The sequence below is a fragment of the Nomascus leucogenys genome, chromosome 20 (genome assembly GCF_006542625.1).
Source record: "Nomascus leucogenys isolate Asia chromosome 20, Asia_NLE_v1, whole genome shotgun sequence".
Taxonomy (NCBI): Eukaryota; Metazoa; Chordata; class Mammalia; order Primates; family Hylobatidae; genus Nomascus; species Nomascus leucogenys.
In genome coordinates, this window is record NC_044400.1 from 29732840 (window position 1) to 29760571 (window position 27732).

At 38.4% G+C, this 27732-nt stretch overlaps 1 protein-coding gene across 1 annotated transcript in view; it reads left to right on the forward strand.

The window, feature by feature from the left end:
- Window positions 1–6327: 6327 nt before the first annotated feature.
- Window positions 6328–27732, forward strand: part of CNTNAP5 (contactin associated protein like 5) — an 885765-nt gene continuing 864360 nt past the window's right edge. Inside the window, exon 1 of the mRNA XM_030800870.1 lies at window positions 6328–6782. Within this exon, the coding sequence (XP_030656730.1) occupies window positions 6701–6782 (82 nt within the window). The 5' untranslated portion in view covers window positions 6328–6700. The remainder of the gene's footprint in view (window positions 6783–27732) is intronic.

The following is a 27732-nucleotide window of genomic DNA, read 5'->3' on the forward strand; positions in this document are numbered from 1 at the left end:
TTTGATTTGTTTTTGTGCTTTGGTGCCTTCTCCTGCATCTTTTCCCCACTTTCCCACAAATAAACAAGAATTCAGCAGCCTACAAAGTTTCTCACACTGCTGCTTCAAATCTGCTCTACATTTTTTTCTTCCTACTAGTCAGCACACCCCCTGCTGGCTCTAGGCTAACATTCTTTCCACCTTATTAAAAATGACAATAAAAAGCAAATTATAAATGCTTTTACTGTGCTTTGTGTGCTGATTTAAATTCAAAAGGGATAAAAGGACATAAATACTAGGGATTAGGTTATATAATAAAATAATCTTTTGAAATCAGCTCCTTCTTCTTCCAAATAATTTATTTCCTGAAAAATACATCCTTGGAAAATTTTGTAAAACAGTTTTCCTAGTAGTGGCTATCACAGATCATGTTTAGATGTCAGCTTGACTTAAAAATCAGATGTGCACCTAGGATAGAACAGATACCTGCTGTTCTTCATTAACTGCCTTTAAAAAACTGAGTAATAGCATGTTGGCTGTGAAGTAAACTATTCCCTGAGAGACAGAAACAGGGCCTTTGTAACACTAAAAATAATTTTTATAGAATTCAAATTGTCAATCATATGTGGGCTCAAATGATCAGATTAATTACACACACACACACACACACACTCTCTACAAACACACAGAAGATTTAGTACATTTATTTCATTTGTGAACAGTTGTGGCACCGAGCAATGCCGTGATAACCCAAAACTCTGATATCAGAAAACACAGGTTCAGATCCTTGCACTTCTAAATAATAGCTTTGTGTTTTGGACAATGTTACTTAAATTTCAGGAGTTTTAAAAATATCTTTATATGCCAAATGTAGCTAATGATACTGACTTCAGAACTTTGCCATGAATTCTAAATGAGAAAACAAAGTCAAAATGCCTACTGCAAGTAGATATTTAATGAACACTGTTTCATTTTCTTCTAGAGAATTTAACAAGTAGTAGCTTAAAGATTATAGATATTTATGGTTTTTGAGTAGAAATAATTTAATGTTGTGATAAAGATTCAGGAAATGTCCATCTTTTTTTTTTTTTTTTTTCTCATCTTGTAGCCTTGGCCAACTCTTTAGGTTCCTAAATTGGCTATTGTCATTACAAACCTCGTCCCCTCACAAGATACTGTACACGCTATGGGGAAAACTGCAGGAGCAATGACCTTTTTATTCCCACTCTTCTCCTTTTCACTAAGAAGATCTCTTTTTCCCCTTGAGTCTTTTTGGTCAGAACTGAGTCACACAGCAAGCACCAGATAATCACTCTGAGAGGGGTATGCAATTGCTATGGTAGGCTTACTCCAATCGTGATTTCTTTACCAGCCTGTTTTGGAACCAAGGAAAAAGTTGGAATTGGCTGCTGACCAGGACCTCAATGTCCGCCACATGGATGGACTTGAAAAATACAGGATTAAATTGTTCCTGTCCTATAAGCACTTATTACCTGTGTTTGTACATGTCAACTTCCCAGCTAGAAATTGTGGAAAGTATAAAAAACTTCAGATAGGACCAGGTCACTGATGACACACAAAAAAAATTATACAAGCCCAGGCACATTAGTGTTGCTCAATAAGTTAATGTTGAGTTAATTAAATTACTGTGATTATTTTGAGTAAAAAATCATGCAGGTTTCCACTGGAATGAGTAATGTTTTTAGATGTTTGCACTTATTCTCTTATTTTTACTTGAACTGGCAAATAAAATGCATTAGAAATCCTGTGATTATGGACTGAATAAATTGTCTTCTTCAGGCTAGGACATAGCATTTACAACTTGTGTCCGTATAACAAAAGTATTTTTAAATGTATGATTCCTTTGAATACGCACAAATACCAAAGCCAGGGATTATCATAATTCACAATTCACAGGTATGGAAATGGAATCTCAAAGAGACCAAGTTATATACTCCAGGCCTCATAATAGTAAGCTGCAAAGCCAGGGCTAATATTTAGAATTTCCTATTTTAAGCTCAGAATTATTTTTATTTAATTATCCCAAACAAGTTTCTCCTGAAATGTTATAGATATCGAAATGACTTCTTGGTGATTATAGGCAGGAGTTCTTTTAGAGAGAGACAGGAAATAAATGAAAAAGAAAAACTATTTTTGACATATGTTTCTGGATGTGGCATGGCTAGATTTGTATCAGTGCAATTATATAGATAGTTTAGAGGGTAAATTCCTTCAGAGAAATGAATCTAAATAGTGGAGAAATATGTGACTAGGAAAATTAACTATCAGGATGTTAATCCTAAACTGCATTTTCAGTGTTTTTTTTTATATATTTGACATCTTGATTTTAAGGTAAATAAGGATAAATGTCCTTAAAGGAGCCTCTGCATTCTGGTGCAAGGAGTGGATTGGGGGATCGTTATAACCCCTGAAATAACTGACAAGGAATTTTTGTAGCTAACATTATCAGACATCAACTATTCCTTGAAAATCTACTATGTGTGCTGAAAACTCAAAGTTAAATATTCTTCAGGGAACTACTCTTGAGAAATTACTGAGTTAGGGAAAGAGAGAATTGTTAGCGGAGTTTGGACTTGAACATTTGCCAGTGGGAACGAAAAGTCCAGGGAAAGAGGAAAGAGCAGTATATGCAAAGAGCACAGCATCTTACCAGCTGAAAAGCATGCACACCTGGCAAAGGCATCTAAGAGCAAAGGCCGTTGTACTGGCAGGAGGCAGATGACAGAAGATAACTATTTTTGATAGAATGGCGGGGGGAACCTTCATTTTCTGTGCCCCTATGGGTTGGAGCCATTAATTCTGTGTGACATTTATCATGTCAATATCTGTCTCTTCTTAGTATCCTATCAATAAAATGGAGATGACCAAACATGCCTTCTATGTGCCTCACAGGAGAATTATAAAATCAATGAGATGAACCACTTGTTGAATACTCCAATGCTAAGATTCTATTTGATGAATGATTCTTTCCCTTCTGTCCATAAGGAAAAATAAGTGGAAGTGCTCAAGGGAAAATCAAAGAAACAATGAAATGCCATCCTACTCATTTCCTTTTTTAAGATTTCAAATATAAGTTTGTCTTGAGAAGATGGTCAGATTTATTATCTTGAAAACATAGACATTTTCGGGTTTCAAAATTATCCATTTTTTCCCCATTTTCTGTTAGTATTCAACCTGCTCCATCCATGCAGAACTTTTAAGCCTCTTCAAAGCAGAGTGCTCTGCAAAAATGAGTTATTTTTCTATACGGAGAAACATAGGGGAGAAAAGGGAGTTTACTCAGCTTCTACTTCACCATTTGGAAAGTGGATTTATCAGACTAAAAGCTTTATAAAATAATTTCAATAGGTAAATATCAATTTGGCTGAAAACAGTTTTTATAGTGATTAATATTCTACTGCTAATAAATACTTGCTGGCAAAATGCCCCCAGAAGATGGCATTGTTTACACTATTGTCTGAGAGGAACAGCTGTTTACCCCTCACTACATTCAGAGCTGCAGTATTCTTACTAAAATGTTAACAAATATTAGACAAATGTCTGACATTTAAGGCTCAACTTGCTCTGAGAACAGGTGTGTTTGAGGGAGAGAAAGAAAAAGCTGCAACTGTAAATAGGAGTTTAAATTAGGTGAAATTTATACACTGTGTCTGCATATAGACATATAAATGCAGAGTTTTGATATTTACTAATAACTTGAATACCATTCACAGTTCGAGGGCTTCATGGCAAAAAATTTCCTAATTGCCTGTTAATATCTATCCTAAGCACATTTTACTGGCACAGATAATTAATTTAACGCCATTCTGCTGGAAGACAAAGCCAACATATTCTATAATTTTTGAAATGTTATATTAAACTAAGCATTTTTGGGGGGTGAGGTGTAGAAGGTGGAATTATATAGTGGAACATTAAACTCAGTGACAAAAGACCTGTGTTGTCTATCATATTCCTATTCATAAAGAGGGGGGTCTTGAAGTGTTGTTAGGGATGTGGAACTAGGGGAAGTCTCACACACTGCTAGTGGGGGAGGAGACTTATAAATTGGTACCATCATTTTAAGAGTAACAGAAAATACCTGGTAAAGCTGAAGACAAGCATTTCCTACAGTCTGGAAATTCTGCTCTTCAGTATATGAGCAAGAAAAACTAAGAGACAGGTACAAGATTGTACTTTTTTAAGGGAAAAATCAACAACCCTGGAAACAATCTATAGATTCATACATAAAAGAACTAATGAATATATTTTGGCATATTTATGAAATGAAATACAATATAGTATTTATAATAAAATAACTAGGACTTTATGTAACTGGATCATAGATTTCAAAATTATAATATTAAGTAAATTGCAAGGTGCAAAATGAAAGAACATGACACCATTTATGTATTGGTTAAAGACAAAGCACTCTTACATATTGTTCAGGGAGATAAATATGTATGGCAAAAGTTTAAAAACATTATGTATAGGAATGATATACACCATATAAGTAAAGTGTTTACTTCTAGTATGATGGCAGATGAATGGGATCAGAGAAGAATGCAAAAGGAGCTTAAGTTATATCTGTAATATTCTACTTTTAAAAATGTCTAAGTGTTTACATACAATTACAACATACCAAGCTGTAATGGCTCAGTGTATTCCTCTAGATTTCTTAGTATGATTAATAGCCAGATAGATGTTTTTCCCCATGGGATCTTCAAAGGCTAGGGGTTGGGTGGCAGCTCCTCAGGACCCTAGGTAGAAGGAAAAAAGAAGCCCACGCAGCTTGACTTTGAACCCCAGCCCTCTCCTCTCTTCAGACCCCTTCCAGCTGCCAACAAGGCAGCTCCTTAGGTCACCTCAGCCTGGATATGTTGACGTTCACCGTCTTCTGGGTGTGGTCCTCCACTGCACCCTACCATGCACCCCAAGTAAAGCTCCAGCTGGGAAAGTCTTTCAGTTTGCCCAGGAATCTAGTGACTTACATAATTATCTTTAGTTAGAAGCTTAGAGAGAAGAGGATCATTTATGTATAAGTGATAGGACCCTCAGAATTCTTTCTTCTCCAATAAAATAATGAGGTCACTAATCCAGTTGTCATTCAACTATCTCTTAATATTTCAATGATGTGAGTCTAGCTGTAACCAAAAAACACAAAGTTAACCTCAGGATTCGTGCAGAAGCTGCTTGAAACCTAGTCCCATCTATAGTCGTGCAGCCAGGATTGTCAGGAGCCTACAGTGTCAGATAAGGCAGTATAATTGCTTCTGTTGAAGGTAAGAGGAGGGTCGGCAGAGAGGAAGACATCAAATTCCTCTGAAGCGGGTAGAGTTCATCAACCCTAACTTCATTGTAAGCTTCAAATAGGAGAAATCATTATGGTCCCTCATTTTGTTAAGGTTTGACAGCTTTCTGACAGCTTCCAATAAAAACAAAATAAGTTGATTTATGATAAAGCAGGAGAGTTTCCAGGTATATACTAGAAGCCAAAAACAGAACCAAAATTTGTAAGCGGGGGTGTCTACAAAGAAACCAAAATCACTCTTTCCCTTTTTCAAAATTCAAATCCCTCCAGCAGAGCCCTCATATTTTGAATTCTTATGAGCCAACCCGGGCTTCCACCCTGACTGTCATCACTACCACACCCATGTGTCTCTCCTCTCTCCGTCTCCCTGAGACACCAGTGAACCACCTGGGCTTGGAATCCAGAGCCCCGGAGCACCTTGCAGTACCTGCCCGAAGCAACGCGCCAACAGCGGGAGGGAGACGCAGACGCTAAGACCGGCGAGAGGATGTGCGGTGGGAGTAGCTGCGGGGTCTGCAAGCAAGGGAGCGCGCACAACGTTAAACCGCGAAACCAGAAACCCCGATCCTGTCGAGACCCATCAGCTTTTCCCATTAGGGAACGAACGCAGGGGAAATTAAATGCGTAATTCAAGCTCTGTTTTCCCCTCCCCTCCAAAGGTGAGGTGGGGGAACGCATCTCGTTAGCTCATTACAAAGCTTTCCGTGGGAAATTCCCTCTTCCTAATGTCTGTCTTCAACTCCTATTAGCATCCTTCGGCAGCGGCCTTTGAAAATCTCCTTTAAATTTCAATACCTCTACTCGTTTCCCAAATAGGGGGAAGGGAAGAGAAAGCCGGGGAGTAGAGAGAATTTCCTTTCCCTTTCCCTCCCAGGTAGCCAAAGCGCACCGCAGCGGCTTGGCTGCCTGGAGGAAAAGCGCCCGAGCGGGGCAAAGACCCTCCCAGGCTGCTCTTATAGGCGAGCGCGGGGCGGGCCTGGCTGGGGGCGGTGCCGCGCGGCCCCGCTCGCCTATAAGGAGCTGTCCGCCACCCGGGTGCTGATTCCAGCTCTCGCGCCCGACGAGGTGGATTTGGCTGTCCACCGAGCTCCGGCGCCTGTCGTTCTAATTGGGTTTGGATTTGCACCGTTAAAGAGGGGGGAAGAGAAGGAAGAGGCGAGCGAGGAAGGCGAGTCCAGCTAGCGGCTGTTGCGGGGACCGTAGCCCCAGCTGCAGCTCCGAAGAATCCCCCGCCACGGTTTCGGTGGAGCGTCTGGGCACGGGATGGAGTGAAAGAGCGAGTGCCTCTTCAAGGGGGGGTGGGAGGGGGTCAGGCGGTGCAGAGGAGAGAGAGAGCTAGCGGGTAGAGAAGAAGCCGCGGCTGGCGACTGCGAATTTGGGATTCGATTGGGAGGGACCGCTCACTCGGGGGAAATGGATTCTGTACCACGGCTGACCAGCGTTTTGACTTTGCTGTTCTCCGGCTTGTGGCATTTAGGATTAACAGCGACAAATTGTGAGTACAAGGAGCTGGGGGCGGGTAGGCGAGGTGGAAAACGATCGCATTCAGAAAGACAATCAACTGTCTAAGCGTACTTGTTTGTGTCTGCTTTGGGCAAAGGAAACGGAAAAAAAAATGCTGATCAGTGTGGTTCCATCACTCCAACCATCCCAAAAGTTAGTAGAGCTCAAATGAGCCAACCCTGCTGGATTTCCTCCCTTCTTCCGTTATTGCAAAGTTCAAGGGATAAGGAAAGGTTTTTCTTCCCTTAACCTCCTGCTAGCTCCGCGTTCCATGCCTGCCTGATCTCAGTCAGTGCTTTTTCCGGAGAAGGGCCCCCGGTTCAGAGAGAATGCACTGGGAGCTGAGCTTCCTGGGATGGAGATGCTCCCAGCCACCGTGCTCGGTGACAGTGGCTCATTTCTGAATGCAGTGCCTCGGATTTGCAGTATGCCAAGCGCCCCACGATACGTGGCTCTGCGTTCTGCCCTAGGCAGAAGGCTCCAGTTGGGGTATCTTACAACCAATGGGCACCGGTTTAACAGGATTGAGAGTTTTGGCCTAAGAGTCGTGGACCAATGTTGTTAACCACAAGATCAATGGCTGCCCCTATTACAGGAGGAAGAGCCTTGATGCACACCCCACCCCAAAAATCTTTGTGCCTGTGAACACTAATGAGTATGCACTAAGTGTACACTCTGTCGTCCAAGCTCTAACCTCGGCAAGTGCAGGGCATTTAATTTAATAAGCAGGAAGGCTGGACTCCCGGGGATCCACCAACTGCATTATATATTTAAAGAATCCAGTCCTTCAAACTTGAATAAATCTCTGGAGCTATGAGAGGTTCAGGCTCAATTTCTCAGCTGCCTCTCTAGGCAGAAGAGGGGAAGTTTTTCCAGCTCTGGGACTTCCTAAATGAGAAAGAATGCAATTAAGCCATCTGTGTTGTTTCCAAAGATGGTTTATCAAGGTCCCTCAAGTTTCTGGGCTTGCTCCCATATCCCCTATCCCTGTCATGAAGCTTAAAAATATTACCCATATTGGAACAGTTTTATTTTTTAGTTTTTGTAATTTGAACTATCACGGTTAGAGAACAGTAGGAAGATTACTTACCACATAGGGACCTTTCTCCCTCACTCTCCATCCACTTAGGTCCTAGAGGACCCTGTGCATTTATCCCCAGAGTTATGTCTCAAGGGAAGACAATTGGACAAATGTAGTGTATAGAAAAATGTTCAAAACTGAGCCAGTGTTTCTATTTGTGGTTGGAAGTTTTGGAGGGCCAGCATCTATAGTTAGTCGTAATGCCTTATACCGATTGTATTAAAGTTTGTATTCTACAGGAAGGCTAAAGGGATCATCCTCTCTAAGGCAGGATCCAAAGGGCCCTGGTTTAGAAATTATTTCAGAGAATATGTAGGAGCCGTTGGAATCTGAGTTTTTTCTTTTACTTCTTCATCTCGTTCTCTTCCACCTCCTTCTTTTTCTTCGTCTGTGAAATTGTTCCCGTGGTGCTTTAGAAAAAAATCTAAGTGGTTGGTTAGAGGAGGTAAGGCACAGTGCTGGGCTATTTTTCTCCACCTTCTGGAACACTAGAGGTCAGTATTGTCCTAATGATACAAAGGCGTGGCAGCAAGCTAGCTGTGTTTTCCCTTCAGCACAGTTACCTATCTGAGAAGAGTGAATACTTTGAAAAGCCACAAAGGTGGGGGTGAGAGATAAGGGTAAAATAGACAGAACATACTCCATAGGCATATGGCTGCGGACTTCCTAATGCAACACCTTTTCTTAAGAGCCAGTAAAACAAATATTGTAGAATAGAATTTTTTTGTAAATTAATTGAATTATGGTTAATGTGTTTTAATAATGCTCATAAAACCTAAATGACATGGATTTAAGACTCATGCTTATCGTTACCGATGCAGTAATGAAGCTAATTCTGAACATTTAAAATGAAACTTTGTGATTATGAGCTTTAGTATTTTATCAGTGACAGTTTAATTTCCCTATTTCCAATCAACATTTCAATTGAATGCTCACTGCTTGCTAAATATTTTGAGGTCAATGTTCTTAAGGAATAATCATTAATGATCATTATGCTGTACAAAATCTATTAATTGAGTGAATAATAGAACAGCAGAAAAAATTAGCTCTGAACTTGGTATAATTTGGTGTCTTCATAACTTATGATGCAGAAGCTCTAAGAAACATGCATTAAAATTCCACAATTCCTCTAGATTTCTACTGACTACACTCTTTATTCGTTAAATATAGGACTTGGGTTTATTTTTATCTATAATCAATTAATATTTGTATACATATACTGAACATTAGCAATTTATTTTCAAATAATCACTTTATAAAAGTTTATTTGGAAATTTTTTTTACAAGATTATTCTTCCTATATTTTGAAGTAATATGTCATGACATTTGTGACAGTAGCCTTGAAAATAGATTTATTAACCCAATATTTTCCGTAGAATATAGTTACACCTGTGGACTTTGTTCAGGTATACCTAACTTCTAATTGTTTTTATTATTCTTATAATAATATGTTGTTGGTGATTGTTACTGTGGTGTGGTGTGTGTGTGTGTGTGTTTTGTGTGTGTGTGTGCACATGCATTTACATTTCTCATAATCTGACCAAAACCTGGGCTTTTAACTTCAAAGGAAAGATGAATGTTTGCCCAATTATAGATTTTATAGGTTTCTAATTAAACAAAATTAAAATAAAGTCAGATTAGAAGGGCCAGCTTCAATACAGATATTATGAATCTGTGCAGAGAACATAATTACTTACCAGTAATAAAAACTGCAGAAATTCCCTCATTTCAGATTTTCAGGAAATTAAATAGCTACAATTCTTCCTTTGGGTTTACCCTGAGGGAATTAGTTAACTTCAAATGTAGATATAGTAGGCCAATGTTTAATGAAAAATCATTTTACATATAATATTAACTCTTTTGACACAAGAAGAAGTGATACGAGTTGATAGTTGGTTAAAGTGAAACTGGGAGTTAGAAGAGCTGAGGAGTTCTAGCCCTAGTATGCCACAGCTAAGGGTTCAAATACCTATTATGTTATTCAACCTTATAGTGCTCACAGGCTTGAGTATAAAACAGCAATTGAGGTATGCGTCTACTCCAAAACAGAACAGCAGGTAAATATGATACTGAGAAAATTCTTTAAATATTAAGTATGTTAAGAGACGATTACAGTGATAAAATGTGCATTCAGAAGATAGCAGGAATGCATGGAGCACATATGGGGTCACTATTTACTATTTTTAACAATAATATAGGTTGTGCGATTATAAAGAGCTTTAATTTTGAGCAATACATCACTTTGAATGATTTCCAAGTGCAGTATCTAAGATTGTTGCTACATATTAGGGTCACACAAATACAGCCTTGAGAGAGAGATCAAAAACTCTTCATTCTAGCTCATTCATCACATGTAGAATTTCATCTAAGATATATGAGGACTTCAATCAGATTCATAAGGCTCTTCAAAAAAGGAGATGAACTATACTTTGAGTTATCTGAAGCTTATGCACAAACTCAATCAATAGATAATATTAAAAATAAACAATCACGCTGGTTTTTTCAGCAGCAACTTTTTGTGGCAATTACAGTCGGCACAAGTAAAGGAAGCACTCCAATGCTCATTTGGAAGAGTCCTAAAGATTTTCCTTTTGTTGAATTGGCTTATCTTTGACAGTACATATGAGTTCTTTTTCCTTTCTCTTCACATAGTCCCCCATTTCAAAACTAAATTGATATTTCTGCAATTGGGAAATGTATACCAAACCCTAGACTAGCAATTTCCACACAAGTTCAAAATTATGAGAAAATTAGTTTTATTATGAAAACCTTACTCTCTCCTTGCTTTATTTTTGTTCTGATCAATGACTATCCTCTAAATTGCAGTTTTCTTTCTTTTTCCTTTGTTCCTCTGCCCAATTTCATTGCTTTATTTACTGGATCTCGGTTTCCCTTTACTGAATCACTTTATTTCTTAATGCTCATTTGTTAAAAAAAACAAAGCAATGTGATGTCATTTGAAATGCCCCTAAAACCTTCAGTTCGTGATTCAGAGTCTTCGAGTTGATAAGCCAGAACTTCACTCAAATATTTCCTGTGTATACAATGATAATTATCCCCCTTAGATGAGAAGGTGGAGAAAAGATCTAGTTACCTAAAATCCCAGAGGACAATTGCAATTCACTCCACAGGACTTTATTGAAAGGTTGCAGTGTACACATTTGGAGCCAATAATGACATTTTTAATTCATAAGGGAAGCTTTCTTCATTCATCAAAACTCTTCCACTTTCTGGTTGGTGACCTTGTAGAGGTTACTTAGTTACCCCAATGATCTTGCTGTATGAAACGAAGAAAATGGATTAGATCATTATTATTAACATCCTATTTATTTTTAATGTAATTTGTCTTTAAATGCTGATGTTGCCTACTGGTCATTTTATTTGGATATTTCTGGGATGATTATATTCTAACATTGTAAAGCAATTATAATTAGAATAACAATACAGTAAGGTTTTAATTCCTACCAACTTCTATACACTTATCTCTCACCTCATATTGTGTCCACATAAATTACCAAGGCAGTACAGCTAGGTATACTTACAGATCCAGTTTACAGATGAGTATATTCAAGGTTAGTAGAAGTTAATGACTTCCTCAAGATCACAGATCTAAACAATAAAAAAACAACATCTGGACCTATATTTATCTATTTTCAAACACCAAACTCTTCGCAAGATATGAAACTTACTCCAAAACATTCACTTTGACACTGTGTACATACATATCTGTGGAAACTTGACATGGGTTCTTTATGGTTAATTTCTGTAGCTCTACCTATGGCAAAGGGCATGAGAGTAGCAGTTCGCACCACAGCCAACTCCTGAGTCACATCTAAAAGAAAAAAAAATGGAGATCTAGATTTGATGCAAAATGCTAAACATCACAATGACCAAAGATAAAAGCCTCATCTGGATGAGCACTTGATGCTTTATTTTTTATGAGCTTTGATTTAAAAAGTTGATAGGGAAAGGACACAGCCTTGATGAGGACTTGTGAATCCCTTTCCTACACATACACAAACACAGTACCATGAAAGGCACATGTTGACATTGCGGCTTGTAAGTCTAAAGATGTCAGACCAACAAGTATTAATTAACTAGTAGTTATGAATTCCTTGTCCTAGCACAGGACTGGCCCTGATCTGGCTCTGACTAAACCTCATCTTCACCACTCCTCCAACACAAATTTATGAAACTCCTTCACATTCCACAAACAAGCTATGTTGTTTCAAATCTTGCATTTATTTTCATAGACTGCCTGCTTGGTCTAGAATACACTTTTTCGTTTGTTATCTTCTCTCACTCTCTCCCTGCTATACACACACACACACACACACGCCCAGAAATATTTTTCTCAGGCATATCGAGTGCGCCTATATATTACATTTCCATAGCACTAACAATCCTTGTCTCCTCAACTAGGATGCAAAGTTCTCTGATGGTCATATTTTATTTGAAAGTCTATATTCAATGTGTAAAACATTGGGCAAGTGAAAGGATGAGAGAATGAGTGATTGGTTTCCTGCTAAGAATGCTTATTTCTAAACTAAAATTCTCTCTTGGCTCTATTGCTAGAGTATTACTTTTAAAATTTGTTTTATGTTTATTTTTGAAACAAGTACAACTCATTACTGTTTTGGAAATGCCAAGAAGTGGTTAGCTGTTAAATGAAAGAACGGAAGTTCAGATCACCTGATTGGATGCGGGAGCTGAAAAACGAGCCCCTGCAGTTATAGAAGCCTTCATATTTCCATAACTTCATTGCCATCATGGTCTTATTTATGTATCGCATGGCCATTTGTTCCTAACAGAGGAAGCCTCTCCATCCACTGACTTCAGTATCAAGTTGGAGCCAATTTTATTAACTTGCTTTATGGAATTTTAATGAGTGTTGCTTATAGAATCTAAAAAAAATACATAATCACATTGCTATAAAAACTATTTTATAGCCCAAGGATCAGTATAAAAAGGAGAAGTTTGGATTATACTCAATGGGGCTTTATTAATAAATTATTGAAAAGATCTCTCTTTTTTTATTGCAAACCTACACCATTACCCTGATAACATGATTCCATGAATCCCATGTCATCTTTTTAAGCTGTGGTCAAGAGCAGATTTAAATGTTAATACTTTTTGTGTGTGTTATGCATTTGAAAACATTACTTTAGAACTACAGTTTCTCTTTCCTAAACTCAAGTTTGTCTATGAATCTGGAGAAATAATAATGAAAAAGAAAATATAGTCCATAACCTCAAGAAACTTTGAACACTTGGTAGTTAGAAAAATAAATTTAGTCATGTCAGAGTGATAAATGCTTTGATAAAAGTAAACACGGCATGCGCTTTAAGGCACAAAATGAGCATCTCATACTGGCTGGGACATCAAGGCATACTCTTTGAGGAAAAACAAGTTCATCTAAGATTTCAACAGTCAGACTTTGCTAGCTGGAGAAATGGGAGGGGGGCAGTTATTACTTGGTATAGGGATAGAAGAAAAAATTAGAGTTGTAGGTAAGCATGAGAGTCTTTTATTTTTAAAGCTATGGAGATTCATTGAACGTTTTTACACATGTAATGATTATAGTCAGATTTTTTGCTTTAAAAAAATTACTCTGTGAAGGATAGACTAGAATAGACCAAGACTGGTGGTAAGAAAACTAGTTAAGAGATGATTACAATAACTTAAGTGACAACTTGTAAGACCTTAAATAAAGAAGGATAGATATATCAGAATCTACAAAAGTTACACAGCATTAGAAAAAAAATAATGGCTAAGTAAATTTAAGACCTAGGCATATATGAGCTAGTAAACTCACAGAAGGTACAGATATTTGGTGAAAATGTATTCTATAGCTGTTTCCATTGTTTTTGACAAATGAGAGGGATAGATGCTAGAAAAGGTACTCAGTTCTCTGAAATGAAGTTTTTCTCTGGGAATACCAAACGACCATATTCTCAATGCAGTATATTTCATATTTGCATGACATTGTATAGCACATGCTGTCTCTATCCATCATCCTGATGCATCTTCTAGTCTGTAAATTATGCTGGTTTTTGTCAGCAGAGTGAGAACTAGTCATTAAGGAATGTGTAATTAAACCTCAACATCCCAGTTCTCATTCCCTCTCTGACAGGGGGGTAAACCAGGGATCATTACTGCTATCAGGGGCTGCTCAGTGGAAAGAGAAACAGGGGGAAGTTGGGTGTGCTATGCTGATGTGCTATCATTGGTAATTGATTTGCTGGCGTAAATTCCATGTCTCTACATTTCTAATTGCTTTTGTGCATATTCTTGGGGGTTGATTAATGCCATCTGTTCACAGGATCAGCTGAATTGATAGAGTTTTAAAGGATGACAACAGTAATGTTGAAGATAGAAAGAAAGTGAAGGGAAATGCCAAAACACTGCTTGTGATGTATATTATTTTTAACTATCCACCTTTGGAAGCAGAAATATCCTTCTAAAGGCAATCCAAAGCAAATAGCAGTCTAAAGAAATGTGCCAAACAGACAGATGTTATGTAGGTATTAGTCTAGGTCACTATTTACTGAATAGGTGGGTTCAGTTGTATGTCTTTTTTCCCCTCCCTCCCTTCTTCTCACACTTTCTTCTTCTCTTTCCCGTTCCTTTTCTTCTGTCTTGTGACCATGTGATTTGTATATTACCATTGACTTTTCCCTGAGGAGATGATTCTCTTCCAAATGTAAGATAAAAGGGTAAGAAGTCTTTGAGATTCCAGTGCTGCCTTGCTAAACAACATGGGCATAGTCATCAAAAGTGAAACTTCCAGGCAAGACTTGTTACTGATGCAGGCCAGACATGGGCCTGGTGCCCACAGGGAACCTGGGAAGGCCCCTTGATTGCAATGCTCCATCCAACTCTGTCCCCAAACAACCCTTCTGCTAACTCCATTAATCTCCTGAATCTGTAAATATGGGTGGAGTTGTGTGGGGAAGGGAGCCTTCCAATTCATATAGATAAGCTTTAAGACACAGAGCCCCACTGAGTATAGGAAAGCAAATCTATACTGTACTTGACAGAGAAACAGACCTTTTCCAGAAAAAAAAAAGTGTATGGAAGAGATAGTACTGGGTATCTGGAAAAGGGAGAATGATGTTTTGAATCTGGAAGGAGAAGGAACAGGGATGTTCTACGTATGCAAAACAAGTGTTGCCACTTTCCTATTTTTGCCCAGGCTAAACCCTTCCCTCATATTACATGGCCAAAAGTGCAGTAGATGGCCAATGGGGAAATGAAAAAGGACAGTGAGAAGGGCACATGTCACACAGTTTGGGATTGAGTTAATTCTCGTTCTGTGAATATGTTCTGTGGATACTAACATGCACCTTGCAAAGTCTGTAAGTATGAGTGACTCGGCATAAAATACATATAATGTGGACATCCAATCATTATACCTGCTATAATTATTAATGAAACTCAACATGGTTTTTCTCATAATAACTTATAATACAATGTAGGGCAAGGACAGCTACATTTCCATTTTCAAACAAAGTCTGGCCCACTTCCCCTTCATCTGGGTAATCGAATGGGTGAGTCACTGCTAAGACAAATAGAAATTTGTTCCCATTTTATCTCCCATGTAAACAGACTATGAGTAGAGTCTACCTCCACCTGACAGAGAAACATCACCATTCTGGATCCCTCACTTAGTTCCTGGGTTGGGTCATAGCATAATCACTGCTTCTAGGCCTTGGTCAGTGAACCTGCTTGCTAAGAAACTTACAAAAGGAGCCCCATAAGAGTGGGGGAAACAAGCTTCATCTAGAGAAGTAAGGAGCACAGCCCCTCCAAAAAACTGAACAGGGCAATGGAGAAGATGTCAGCATTATGGCAGAAAGATCCTTAAACAGACCTTAAGTAAACCCATGATCCTGGGAAGGAGTGTGTGTGACAATGTTCTCAGCTCCCTAAGACCACCATTTGCAGGAGATTCAGGCAGACGGACCTAGAATTGGAAAGTTGAGATAGCCATGTTGCCCTCCTGCGTACTACTGAAGTCTGTTTCTGGTGAATAAATGGCATAAGTATTCCTATTTTCCTGTTGATTTTGGGTTAAAAATCAGGTGCTGCGTCATAATTAATGAGTTATTAAGACATGTTATCCACAAGTCCTCCCTCCCCCTCCCTCCCTCCCTCCCTCCCTTCCTTCCTTCTTCAGATATTTATGAAATGCCTAGTGCCCATCCATTTATCTGTACACTTCTGAAATATTTTTGTTCATGACAAAACAGTTGGTAAGAAGAAAGATTAGAATTGCCATCCACATAGCTCCAGAGAAAACCACAACAAAAGGTAACTATCATCTCAAAGCAAGGTCATAGCACTGTGACTCACCCTTTCATCATTCCTTTACTCTTGCTCCATGTATGAAGTATCTCTTATTTTTTAAGTCTTTTCCTCCTGTTCCTTTATCTTTGATATTTTCCCCAACATTCTGATCTGCCTTCTTTCTAATCCTCTTTTCTTCCTTCTCTTTCCTCTCCTGTCTTCCCCATGTTCTTCTACTCCTTTCCTGTCTTTCTATCTTCTTCCTCTCCATCTCTTCCTTCTACCTCCCTTCCCTCACTCTTCCTGTTGCAATTAACTTTTACTAAATGACTTGTTTTTATGTTTTATACCATAAGTTAATGCTTTTCAAACTTTTCCACTGAAGTGCTGCTCACTGGAAAATAGAGTGCACGGGAACCCAGGGGATTCTAAGAGCTCAGCTTCAAATGGCCACTGAAGCATGCAATTTCTTGAATTTTATCTTCAACACTCAGGCAAATTTGCATTCAGCTCCATATTATATCCATGTTTATACTATAATAAAATATTTTCCCCAAATACCCAATTAAAATTGATGACCCAAGTTTATTAACTTAACCCATGGCAGAGGGCTGCATAATCCCAGGGGCAAAGGCTTCAGTTTTTTGGCTCTTTCTCCCTATTTATGTTTTCCAGTGTTCCTGTATCACAGAGTCCTACTTCGTGGTCTCTCTCCTCATCTTAGAACAACAGGTTGCTGCATTTCCCATGATGAACTGTTAATCTGTGAACTGCCTATTATGATTAATCAATAATGGGGAGTAAGAAGGACTTATTAATTCACAAGAGAAAAGGAAACTCACAGACTGGCTTAGTGATCTGTTCACTAAGTTTTGGATGAGCTGTGGGTAAAAAGAAACCCCAGTCCCACCCCAAGTCTTCAGATACTGCTCGCCCCTGTTATGGTCTCCTGGGACTATGCTGTCACATCCATGAGTTGTACCTTTGAGTGAATGAGCTCTGTCAGTTTACAGTAATGGGGTCAACCAAGGCAGATGCTTTCTGATTGGAGATAGGCCAAAACCACCAGGATATTAAAAGATTAATGCCTCTGATTCTACAACAATCAGGAACCCTTTGACACAATCCAAAGAAATGAAACAAAGCAGACTGGAATTCTGAAACACTGGAGATTGGAGATAAAGTTAAGTAATGTGCTTCCTTCTCGGCAGGGTTTCAAACCTACACTCTGTGCCAAGGTTGGTACTTGGTAAGATTTTACGCTATTTGTTACCAACAGTCCTATGAGACAGTTGTTTATTTCCCCATTCTAGGGTGAGGATCTACTGGCTTGGATGGTGTGGTAATTTACCCAAGATTAAATAGCTATAGGTGGTCACACTGGGATTTTAACCCACTTTTCCTTGGCTCCAAAACTCATACTTTGAAAAATTTTATCTGCTGTGTCATTGAACTCAACACAAAGACTTAGCTATTGTTAAACTCCAGCAGATAATTCATCCTAGCAGAGACAGTCTTTCCCTATAATCCAGGGTGAGAAAAGCCTCATGTGTCTAGACCCACAGATTCTGCCCCAATCTTCAGGCCAGTCTTGCGGAAGGCTCCTTCACCATATCTAGAAGTCACTATGGCAACCAGTTCCTGTAGGTTAGCTGTTTATAAAAGTTGCTTGTATTGCTCACTAAAGCTTTTCACCAACTTTTTATGGCCGGGCTTCATGCTTTCACTGATGGCCTTGTGGATTCTATGATCAGTGCCCACTATTAATGTCTGTTCCTGAGACTCCCCCTGTCACTAAGTGCAGTATTTTTTATCACTGCATAATATTTCACCTCTAAAGAACACTGCAGCCCTAGAATTTGTTACATGGATTTTATCTTTAAATTCTGCTCTCCCATGTTCATTGTAGCATTATCTACAGTAGTCAAGTCATGAAACTAACCTAAGTGTTCATTAGCAGATTAATGGATAAAAAGTGCATAGTATAAAAACACCTTGAAAAAGAAGGAAATTCTGTCATTTGTGACAACATAGATTAACCTGGAGGACATTATGTCAAGTGAAACAAGCCAGTTACAGAAAGACAAATACTACACAAACTCACTTATATGTGGAATCGAAAAAACTCAAATTCCTAGAAGCAGGAGGTAGGATGGTTGTTGCCAGGGGCTGTAGGTGTACAGAGGGATGGGAGATGTTGGTCAAAGGGTACAAAGTTTCACTTAGAAAGGTGGAATAAGTTCTAGAGATCTTTTGTACAGGAAGGTGACTATACTTAACAATAATGTATTATATACTTGAGAATTGCTGAGAGTAAGATTTAAATATTTTTACCATTTCACATTGTATACATATATCAAAACATTATGTTGTACTCCACAAATACATACAATTTCTATAGACCAATTAAATAAACAATAAAATTTTGTACTAATTAGAAAAATCTTATTCCTGACACTTAGATAATAGTTTCAAACAAGGTAAGTATTGGATGCATTCAGCTCTGTTCTTTGTCTTCACACTGCAAGATTCATCCCCAAATCCAGACTGTAAGCTCTTTTTACCCATTAGGGATAGACAGAAGGTTAGGTTTGACAAGTGTATACCCAATTCCATTATTTTTCACCACTGACTATCACTGACTAGCGCTCAATGATGGGCCCCTGTCCGACTGGCTTCGGAGCATCCTGTTGGTAGGCAAGGACCAGTGCTTGTACATACCTGCTTTCATTGTCAGCTGTATGGAAAACCACAGTAGTAAATGCTTTGTTTTATTCTCAAGTTCTCATGAGTTTGTCCTTTAGGCCTACTGCTTGGCTTGGTTGTGAGGCCTGTCTTTGGGTCTCCTGTATCTTCTATTTCAGCTATTGTCTTGACTCAGTGGACCTGCTTGCTTGGGTTTAGAGAGGCAAAATAATTTTCTCAATGTCCAGTGCCTTACAGTCTTGCCTCTCTTCTGCATCAACAATGGGAGCTATCGAAAAAGGACACAGAGTATTCTGAGGTTGTTCACACTGAGGCAATCAATCAATGTAGTGTTCTAGCTCTCCGAAAGAATTAGCCTTTCATAGAATAAAGCCTTAAATATTTAAATTTTGTTTTAAAAGCAGAACGTTTTGGTTAACTAAATGAAATCTTACATATGATTTTAATATGTAAAATAAATTACAAGAGCAGCTTTGAAGAAAATAGAATGAAGGGCCTAGAACCCTACCACTCAGCCTGCCCTTCTTCTGATTCTTCATGTAGGTACCATGTGAAGACTTCTGCCTTATTCTTAACTGCAGGAATCTCTAAGCCTACAATTTCACGCAAAAGTGACTAGGTACAAGAACATTTTGAGGAAGAGTGGGGATGGAATTCCTCCTCAGTCATGGTCCATGCCTGGCTGGTGTACAGCAGCAGAGCCACACTGGGTGTGCCCCACTTGCCTCTGCTTGTATTTGTCCAGGAGCTGATGTCCAGGCTGGTAAATACTTCAGATATGATCTCTGCCCTAAGTTACACTAAATAAGCAGATGCTTTATTCTAAACCATTGTAAATCTGGTATATCTTGCTACTATTTTATATGAGTGTCAGGGCAAGACAATCTTACTGGAATTTACTGATTTGAAAAGATGGTAGCTTGTCAAATACTTGTGTCCTTATCTTGATATCCTCAGTTTGTGGTTAATAACTATTTGTATTTTAAACAACTGTTTTGTGAAAGCCCTTGCATTATCTACCTGCATTCCAGGCATTCCCTTGGGACCTCCTCAAAAAAGAGAATCTCGTGTTAGCTGTGATTAAATTGCCCATATATAGCACAGTAAGTGGCAAAATAACTACTTAATAAATTGAGTTGAAGCACAACAGATTAGGTGAAACCCAAGCATAGGCAGCAAGCCTGGATGAGGGATAATATGGGGCAAATCCCTGAGTGTTGGCTTACAGTGCAGTGCTCCCTCCACTGCCTCAAGCCTCTGTCTCCCAACATCTGTGAAATAAATTGACCTTTGGGCTCCATCAGTGAGGCTATCTCAGTGCTCCCTAATGTTAAGTAATGTAAATAGAAGTGATAAAAGTATACAAATTAAATAAAATTGTCACACACCTGGATTCAGTCTTCATTTCTGATTCTGGTCAGAATATTAATTTCAAACACATCCTTGAGTGTTTACTTAGAGTGCCATTCATCAGAAAATCCTTTTATTTAGGTCTACACTGCGCTCTCTCCTTCCCTCAGTGAACCCCCAAATGTCCCTGCTTTGTATTTGTAATAAAAATTAATATAAGTAATAATTAAATATAGGATGGTATATTTAATGGATTACTAAAAATAATTTAATAATATTAAACAGTATGTACACATATATATGCATACTCAGATTTTTAATGATTTATTTTTAGCTTTTTTTTCATGGTTAGCGCACCTGGTGGAATTGCACATGTGCATATCCGCTATGTAAACCACTTGTTCCGGTAACTGTCAAGATTTATTATCCCCCAAGGTCAATATTGACTTGGGTGTCACCTTTGTGAATATTTACTTCTCTAGATAATAAATTGAAATGGGCATTTGGATGGAAATTAATATCTACTTATTTTCTGAAATCAAATGCTGTCGGGAGGTGTGCAGACATGCTTCACCGTGGCTGCTTGTTTCAGGGTGGCGTTCAATAATCATTCTTTGCATTCTGATTTACTGTGGTTATTTTTATACTTCTTTCACATGGTTCTTTTGCCTAACAGATAGACCGTGAACTTCCAATGTATTCAGCTTGACATTTCAGTACCACAATCAGGAGATCATGATAGTTGAGCGTATGGATAATAAGTACACATTGGATTAGTGAGCACCTTGGCCTTGGAGTTTATTTAGGGCAAGATACTGTTACCTGAAAGACACAAAGCTCCTTCAACAATTATCTAATTATATAAAGAATACAGAAAGAGACATAAAATTATACAGTAGTTCTTTTGGTTTTGAGGTATTGATTCGTTGTTTTGAGATAACCTTACAGTATGCCATGTGTCTTGTAAATATAATGTGTTTGTACATATATGTTCATGCAAATATAATATGTTCAACTCTGTGTGCCTGTGTGTGCCTGTGTGCCTGTGTGTGCCTGTGTGTGTGTGTGTGTGTGTGTAACAGTGCTTATTTCTTTATTGGCAGAAGACAGAGACATCTTTGGTAGACAACTTTTAATATATCAAACCACAAATTCTAAAATTGTGCGACTACAATAGAAATATTTCCTGTTGTTCTGATTATAACTGTTGTATTAATTTTGGGTACAGGGTCACAATATATATACTGAGAAATGTTCAACCTTGAACTAAGGCATTTAAATACAAGTATAATGGTGGCAGTTGCTGTATTTTTTTATATATGAGTGGAATACATATATGCTTTTCTATACAAATATTCATAGGCAGTGCATTCTTGGTTTTGTCCTTTACAAACAAGGAGTATTAGTTTGTCATCCCTGCAAATCTTTTCTAGCTGTTAATGGTCTGAGAAAAGACCTGGACTTAGGCAAGCATATCATAATTAAGCACAGACTGTGGCTTAGTAGTCAAGGGAATAAACCACTGTGAAAATTCATTAGTAAAGTTAGTCCAAAAAACATCTGAGCAACTGAAACAAAATCAATTCTAGGGGAGAATGCATAACTCTATTGATGTTCTTACCCTTGTTGATACATTGTTTAGAGTAAAGATTTCTATGTCTTCTGCATAAATATCATTTTTTGTTGGCAAATTCAATTTGACTTATGGGGTTCCTATAGCTAAGTGTTTTGTGGTTTATTGGGAAATGATGTCATTCTGTGTATGAGGAAATAAAAATACCTCACTTGATGGCCAATGAAAGTCTCATTTTACACACCATCCCATCCTCAGCCCAGGTTAAACACTAATGCCAAGATGGTGCCACTGCTTTTATGTGCTGGGAAGGTTTGAGTCCTAGAAGGAGCCAAAGACATTGGAAGGTTTCTTCGTGCATTAATTGCACGTGTATGGGCACACATGACATGCTTACACATAGCAGACATATGCACTTACTGTCAATTAGTTTAGTTTGTGCTTCTTTTTTAAAAGAGGAATTAACGTGGAGTCAGATTAGTGGTTTTTAATCAGATGTAAGTTTACCCCAGGGGACATATGGTAGGGTCTGGAGACATTTTTGGTTGTCACAGCTTGGGGGTTGCTGTTGGCATATGGTGAATAGAGATCAGAGATATTGGAAAGGAACATTCTACAATGCGCATTGTATCATATGTTGTCTTTTGTCTCCCACAACAGATAATTATGTAGCTCAAAATGTGAGGATAATCAAGGGTTGAGAGACTAGTTTAGATCTATTAGTGATTTATGCATCATGATGTGTCAATTATATATATATAATTTGAGACAGAGTCTCGCTCTGTTGCCCAGGCTGGAGTGCAGTGGTGCCATCTCACCTCACTGCAACCACCACCTCCTGGGTTCAAGCGATTCTCCTGCCTCAGCCTCCGAATAGCTTGGATTACAAGTGTGAGACACCATGCCCAACTAATTTCTGTATTTTCAGTAGAGAAGGGTTTTCACCATGTTGGCCAGGCTGGTCTTGCACCCCTGACATTAGGTGATCCACCTGCCTCGGCCCCCCAAAGTGCTGGGATTATAGGCATGAGCCACCATGCCCAGCCAATTAAAAATTTTTAAAAGAGGTTTTCTTCCAGCATTTAAACTTATAGAAAGATATATAAAATAGAAGAGCAATATGATGACATACACTTTCATCCTGGTTCTGCTTACTGGCTATATAAATTCCTTTTCATTATTTCACATTTTTTCCAAAAAAAGGTGATGATACCCTCCCCAACTATTTTCTATTGTGAATAACAGGAGATAAAGAATATTTTTAAGAAAGTGTAACCATGATTTTGCTGAAATCATATTTATTATACTTTTCATTATTTGGAGGAGTAATGGCCTGGCTGTACTGTCCTCATAGGCTTTAGACAGACAAGGATAACACGGAGGATATGGGCACAGTGCAAAGAGGGACTGAGGGTACATATCCTGGACTGGGGGTACATATCCTGGACTAGGAACTGCAAAGGTCAATTTTATACCAGTTTTAGGTTTTCAAAGGGTTTTTAAGGTTGGTTTAAATTTCTACCTCTGTTTAAAAATTATCTGGTCAGGACACCTTTTGGCAGAGTACCATATGCTATAATGCAATCACTGAAATCTGTTTATAGTAAAGCATTTTCTGTCAATTTTTTTCTTTTTTGTAGGCCCCCTCTTGCATAAGCATAACTATCTATCTATCTATCTATCTCTCTACCATCTATGTTTGAAAAACGGGATAAAAACTAAAGGTGCCGAAGTTGCGTATGCTTTGGAGGTGATGTAACTACATGTCTCAGGAAAGGCCATGAATCAATCTATTTAGATGACACTCTGTACCTTATTTAGCAGCTCAAAGATCAGTTAGATAATAATCCTGGGTTTGATTGCTTATCTTCTCCAGTCCAATATTCAATTTTTAACATCAATTACATTAGAAATAGTCTTTAATTTGTCTTTTCAATGGAAAGAAGATGGATGGCCTTGGTGTCTACTGGATGTCTGTGTTTTGAAAAAGGAAAGTGATAAAATCAGAAGTAAGAGACTGCAGAGTTGGGAAAAGGACCTTGGAAGTGATGTAGTCCAGCCTACTCTGCATAATGTATATAGATCTCCACATTCCCTAAAACATTGCAGATAGTTGACTATTCCATTTTACTTAACCTCCTAACTGAAGAGGTGGGACCTCACAGGACAACTCAGTTCCTCAACAAAAATTATAGTTGGTAGGACATTCTTTCTTCCACTGTACACAAGTCTGCTCCAAGTACCACCAAACCACTCTCCTTAGCTCTACTCAATGGACATCTCAAACCAAGCCTTCTTTGTCTTCATCATGATTATTCCACAAATACCTAACGATAGCCACCACACTTCTCTCAATCTTTTCAATCTTTTTATATCTTCTTTTTCTTAATTTTTTCTATGACATGATTTCTTTCCCTTGGACTTCCCATCATCATGTTCTCTTATTTGTAGTATATTCCATTTTGCCAATGTTTTCTTTAAAATATGATGTCTGGAATAGGATGCAATCCTGATTTGTTCTTACCAATCTGTGTGGGCTACAATGTGATGGTCATAAGGAATCCTGGGTGGGAGAGAAGATTCAGTGATGTTTACAACAACATAAACCTCAAAGTCTAAAATGAAAGTACCAAAAAATTGTATTGTGGAAAGGACATTGTCTCTACTTTCTCTCACTCACTCTTTCACTTACTTGGCCCTCAACTGATGTAAATCGGTCTCTTTACTTTGTTCACAGATAACTGGTACAATTTTGGGTTTCTCCTAAATTAAGTGAACTTTGAACTCACATCTTACCTTTATCTGCCCAGATCTTCCCCACAGGCCAGTTCTTGTCCTCTCTTCTCTAGTCTTAATTAGTATGACTGTCCTCTAAATCCTTAATGCTTGTACAGTATATATTACATCTTTAAGCCCTGTATTATATGCTGTCTTTTATTGGCTTCTACTTCTATTTTCATTCAGAGTATGTTGAACTGCAATCAATGAGAAGAATTATATTTAATATAGCCTCTGTCTATAGCAATGGGAGTACTGCTTACTGTGTGCCAGATCTTATCATTGACGTACATTACTACTAATCTGGCTCACGACCCTATATGGTTAATACCATTATTCTTACTTTTTAGATGAATAAATTTATGTTTAGAGTGTCCAAGAAACTTTCTTAACTTTATACAATTATTAAATGGTTTGCCTGAAATCCAGCCCTGGTCTCTGAACCCAAAGTACTGTGTCCTTTACACTGGAGGAAAGATTTTACAACCCAGGTAGAATGTGAGCTCCTAGCAGTTTGTCAATATATCATTCTAATTAATTGTGGGAAATTTTATTCATTTTACAAATATCTTTAAAACACCAATTCTAAACCAGGGACTGGTCTTAGATATTGGTAAAGAAAGACATTCAATTTCTGAATATACTGTGGAATACAGAGAGTCCCACAGGTCTTGGGTTCCACCTTCCCATAGCCACCCTTATGGAGGTGATGATTTATATTGGCTCCTTTCTGGTAGTTCCCCAGTTGTGCTTTTTCTCTTGCTTAAATGTTTCATAAAGCCATATGGTTGCTCATATCTCCTCAACTGTCATGATGGTGGATGCTGTGAAATGATCTCGGCATGTTTGAGGACACATATCCTTCAGGTTGACCTTATCTTAGAAACTAAACTTCTTAATTGTAGCTGTAATCCCAACCCCACCACAGACGGAAGCAACAGTAGTGAGGAAACACACACACACACACACACACACGAATAAGTGAGGCCCATCTTCCTGGAATGTCAATTTCATCCAAAGAGTAAGAAATACACATTATGTTTAGATCTTAAAAAATACAAATATGTTCTGGAGTAGAATACAAAATTTCAGGAAACTTTCAAATAAAACATGAAATTTCAAATATGTCTCTAGCTCCAAAATGTGTTCACAGAAACTTGATATCAATGAATTCACTGTTTTCCCACTTCAAGATGCCTCAGGGAAAAAGCAAACAAGCAAGCTTAGTAACAAATACCCCTGATTCAATTTCTATGGGTCTAGGTAAGTCTTCCACATTGGCCTTCATTTGAAAATAAATGTCTTTCTCCAAACTTTGATTTTCTTTTCTTTTCCTTTTTTTTTTTTTGTTTTTTTTTTTTTTTGTTTTTAAATTTTGAGATGGAATCTAGCTCTGTCACCCAGGCTGGAGTGCAATGGTGCAATCTCAGTTCACTGTGAACTCCGCCTCCCAGGTTCAAGTGATTCTCTTGCCTCAGCCTCCCGAGTAGCTGGGATTACAGGTGCCCACCACCACGCCTGGCCAATTTTTATATTTTTAGTAGAGACAGGGTCTCACCATGTTGGCCAGGCTGGTCTCGAACTCCTGACCTCAAAGATCCACCCGCCTTGGCCTCCCAAAGTACCACCATGCCAAGCCTGGTTTTCTTTAAGCCAGAGTTACTAGATAGTGTTACAACACAGAATGATGTTATAGTTGTATATAATGTCTTATCTCTTAACACCCTCTGATTTTAAAAATGCACTGTGTAGACAATAATAATATTAATAACCTTCTTTTTATTCTAATGACTGTTTTTAGACAATCTCTATTACTGGCTTTATGTGTTGGGGAAGAAGGTAGAATGAAGTAATATTGACAGAAAGGCCATTCCTCCACTTCCCCCTTGGCAGGCCTCTCACTGACAGTCTTGCTATGGATGCTACTTTAGGACCCTTAAAAATTCGCATTCTGTGTTTGAGGTGTTGTGAATCCCCAGAAATTGTGCACTCATCACTGTGCATATATCTGCATATTTGCATTTTTCTTGGATAAAGGTATTTATATTTCACCCAATTTCCAAAACGCATCCATGACCCAGAAAAGATGAAGAAAGAAAGGCTCTGAGAGCCTCATTACCCTGAACATCCTCAGGGAGGGGAGGAGGGGACAGCTTTATTCTAGGTGCTGGAAATTTAACCTAAATGTGCCTGAGCGGTGTGCCCTTTTCCAGCACCTGATGGGGTGAGTGTGAGCTCTGGGGTGCTGAAGAGAGTGGGAAAGAGCCTCCCCCAAAGGGAAAGAGCCTTCTAGAAAATAAAAGACAATGACAGAAAAGGAAAACTTCAGAGATGTCACAATTTGCCAGTGGCAGAGTATGCACATTGCAAACAATCTGGAATTAATAGGAATGAACATTTTTAATACAAAGAATAGAGATTTTGAAGAAATTACTCAGAGCCTTTCCCTTTGTCCTTTCCTCCACCTCCCCTGATATCCCCTCACAAAAGAGAAAAAAAAGAAAAAAAACAGAGAATAACAGGTTAATATCCAGAATTTGCAAGGCTCTGAATAGCCACCTGACAACAGTCGCCTCCTGCTGAGAAACCACTGAAGCTTAATCATTTTCCATTGCATCAGAAAGAAGATGGCTGAGGTATTCATTTTTTCCTTGAAATGTCAGGTGCTCACAGCAATTAACTAATCATGTTCCTACCAGGTCAAGTTGCAAGAAAAGAAGATGATTGGGTTTTTAATGCTAAGGGGACATTTCAGACATTTTTGTACAAGAAAAGAAGACAATTGAGTTTTTAATGCTAAGGGGACATTTTAGACATAGGGATTAAAAAACGGTTTCATAATGACAAAAGCTCCACTGACGTGCCTCAACATCCCCTGAGTGATACCATGCCTTGTACAGAGGAAATGAAGAAAGGCTGAGGCTGGACTGGGGAGGGAGATGTAGCCTTGGGCACACATTTTTTTCTTGAGTTAAAACATGGCCTTGAATGGCCATTAAGGTCTCCAATTGTAAGAAATTTCTTTGATACAGAAATCTGAGAAATTCCTAAAACAGCTTTGAGAGAGCGGCTTGTTCAAATGATCCATCTTTAGTATCAATCACAGCCTAAGAATTGAGTGTTTACTAGATAACAGCAAAAATAAGACCAAGACAAGTGATGAGG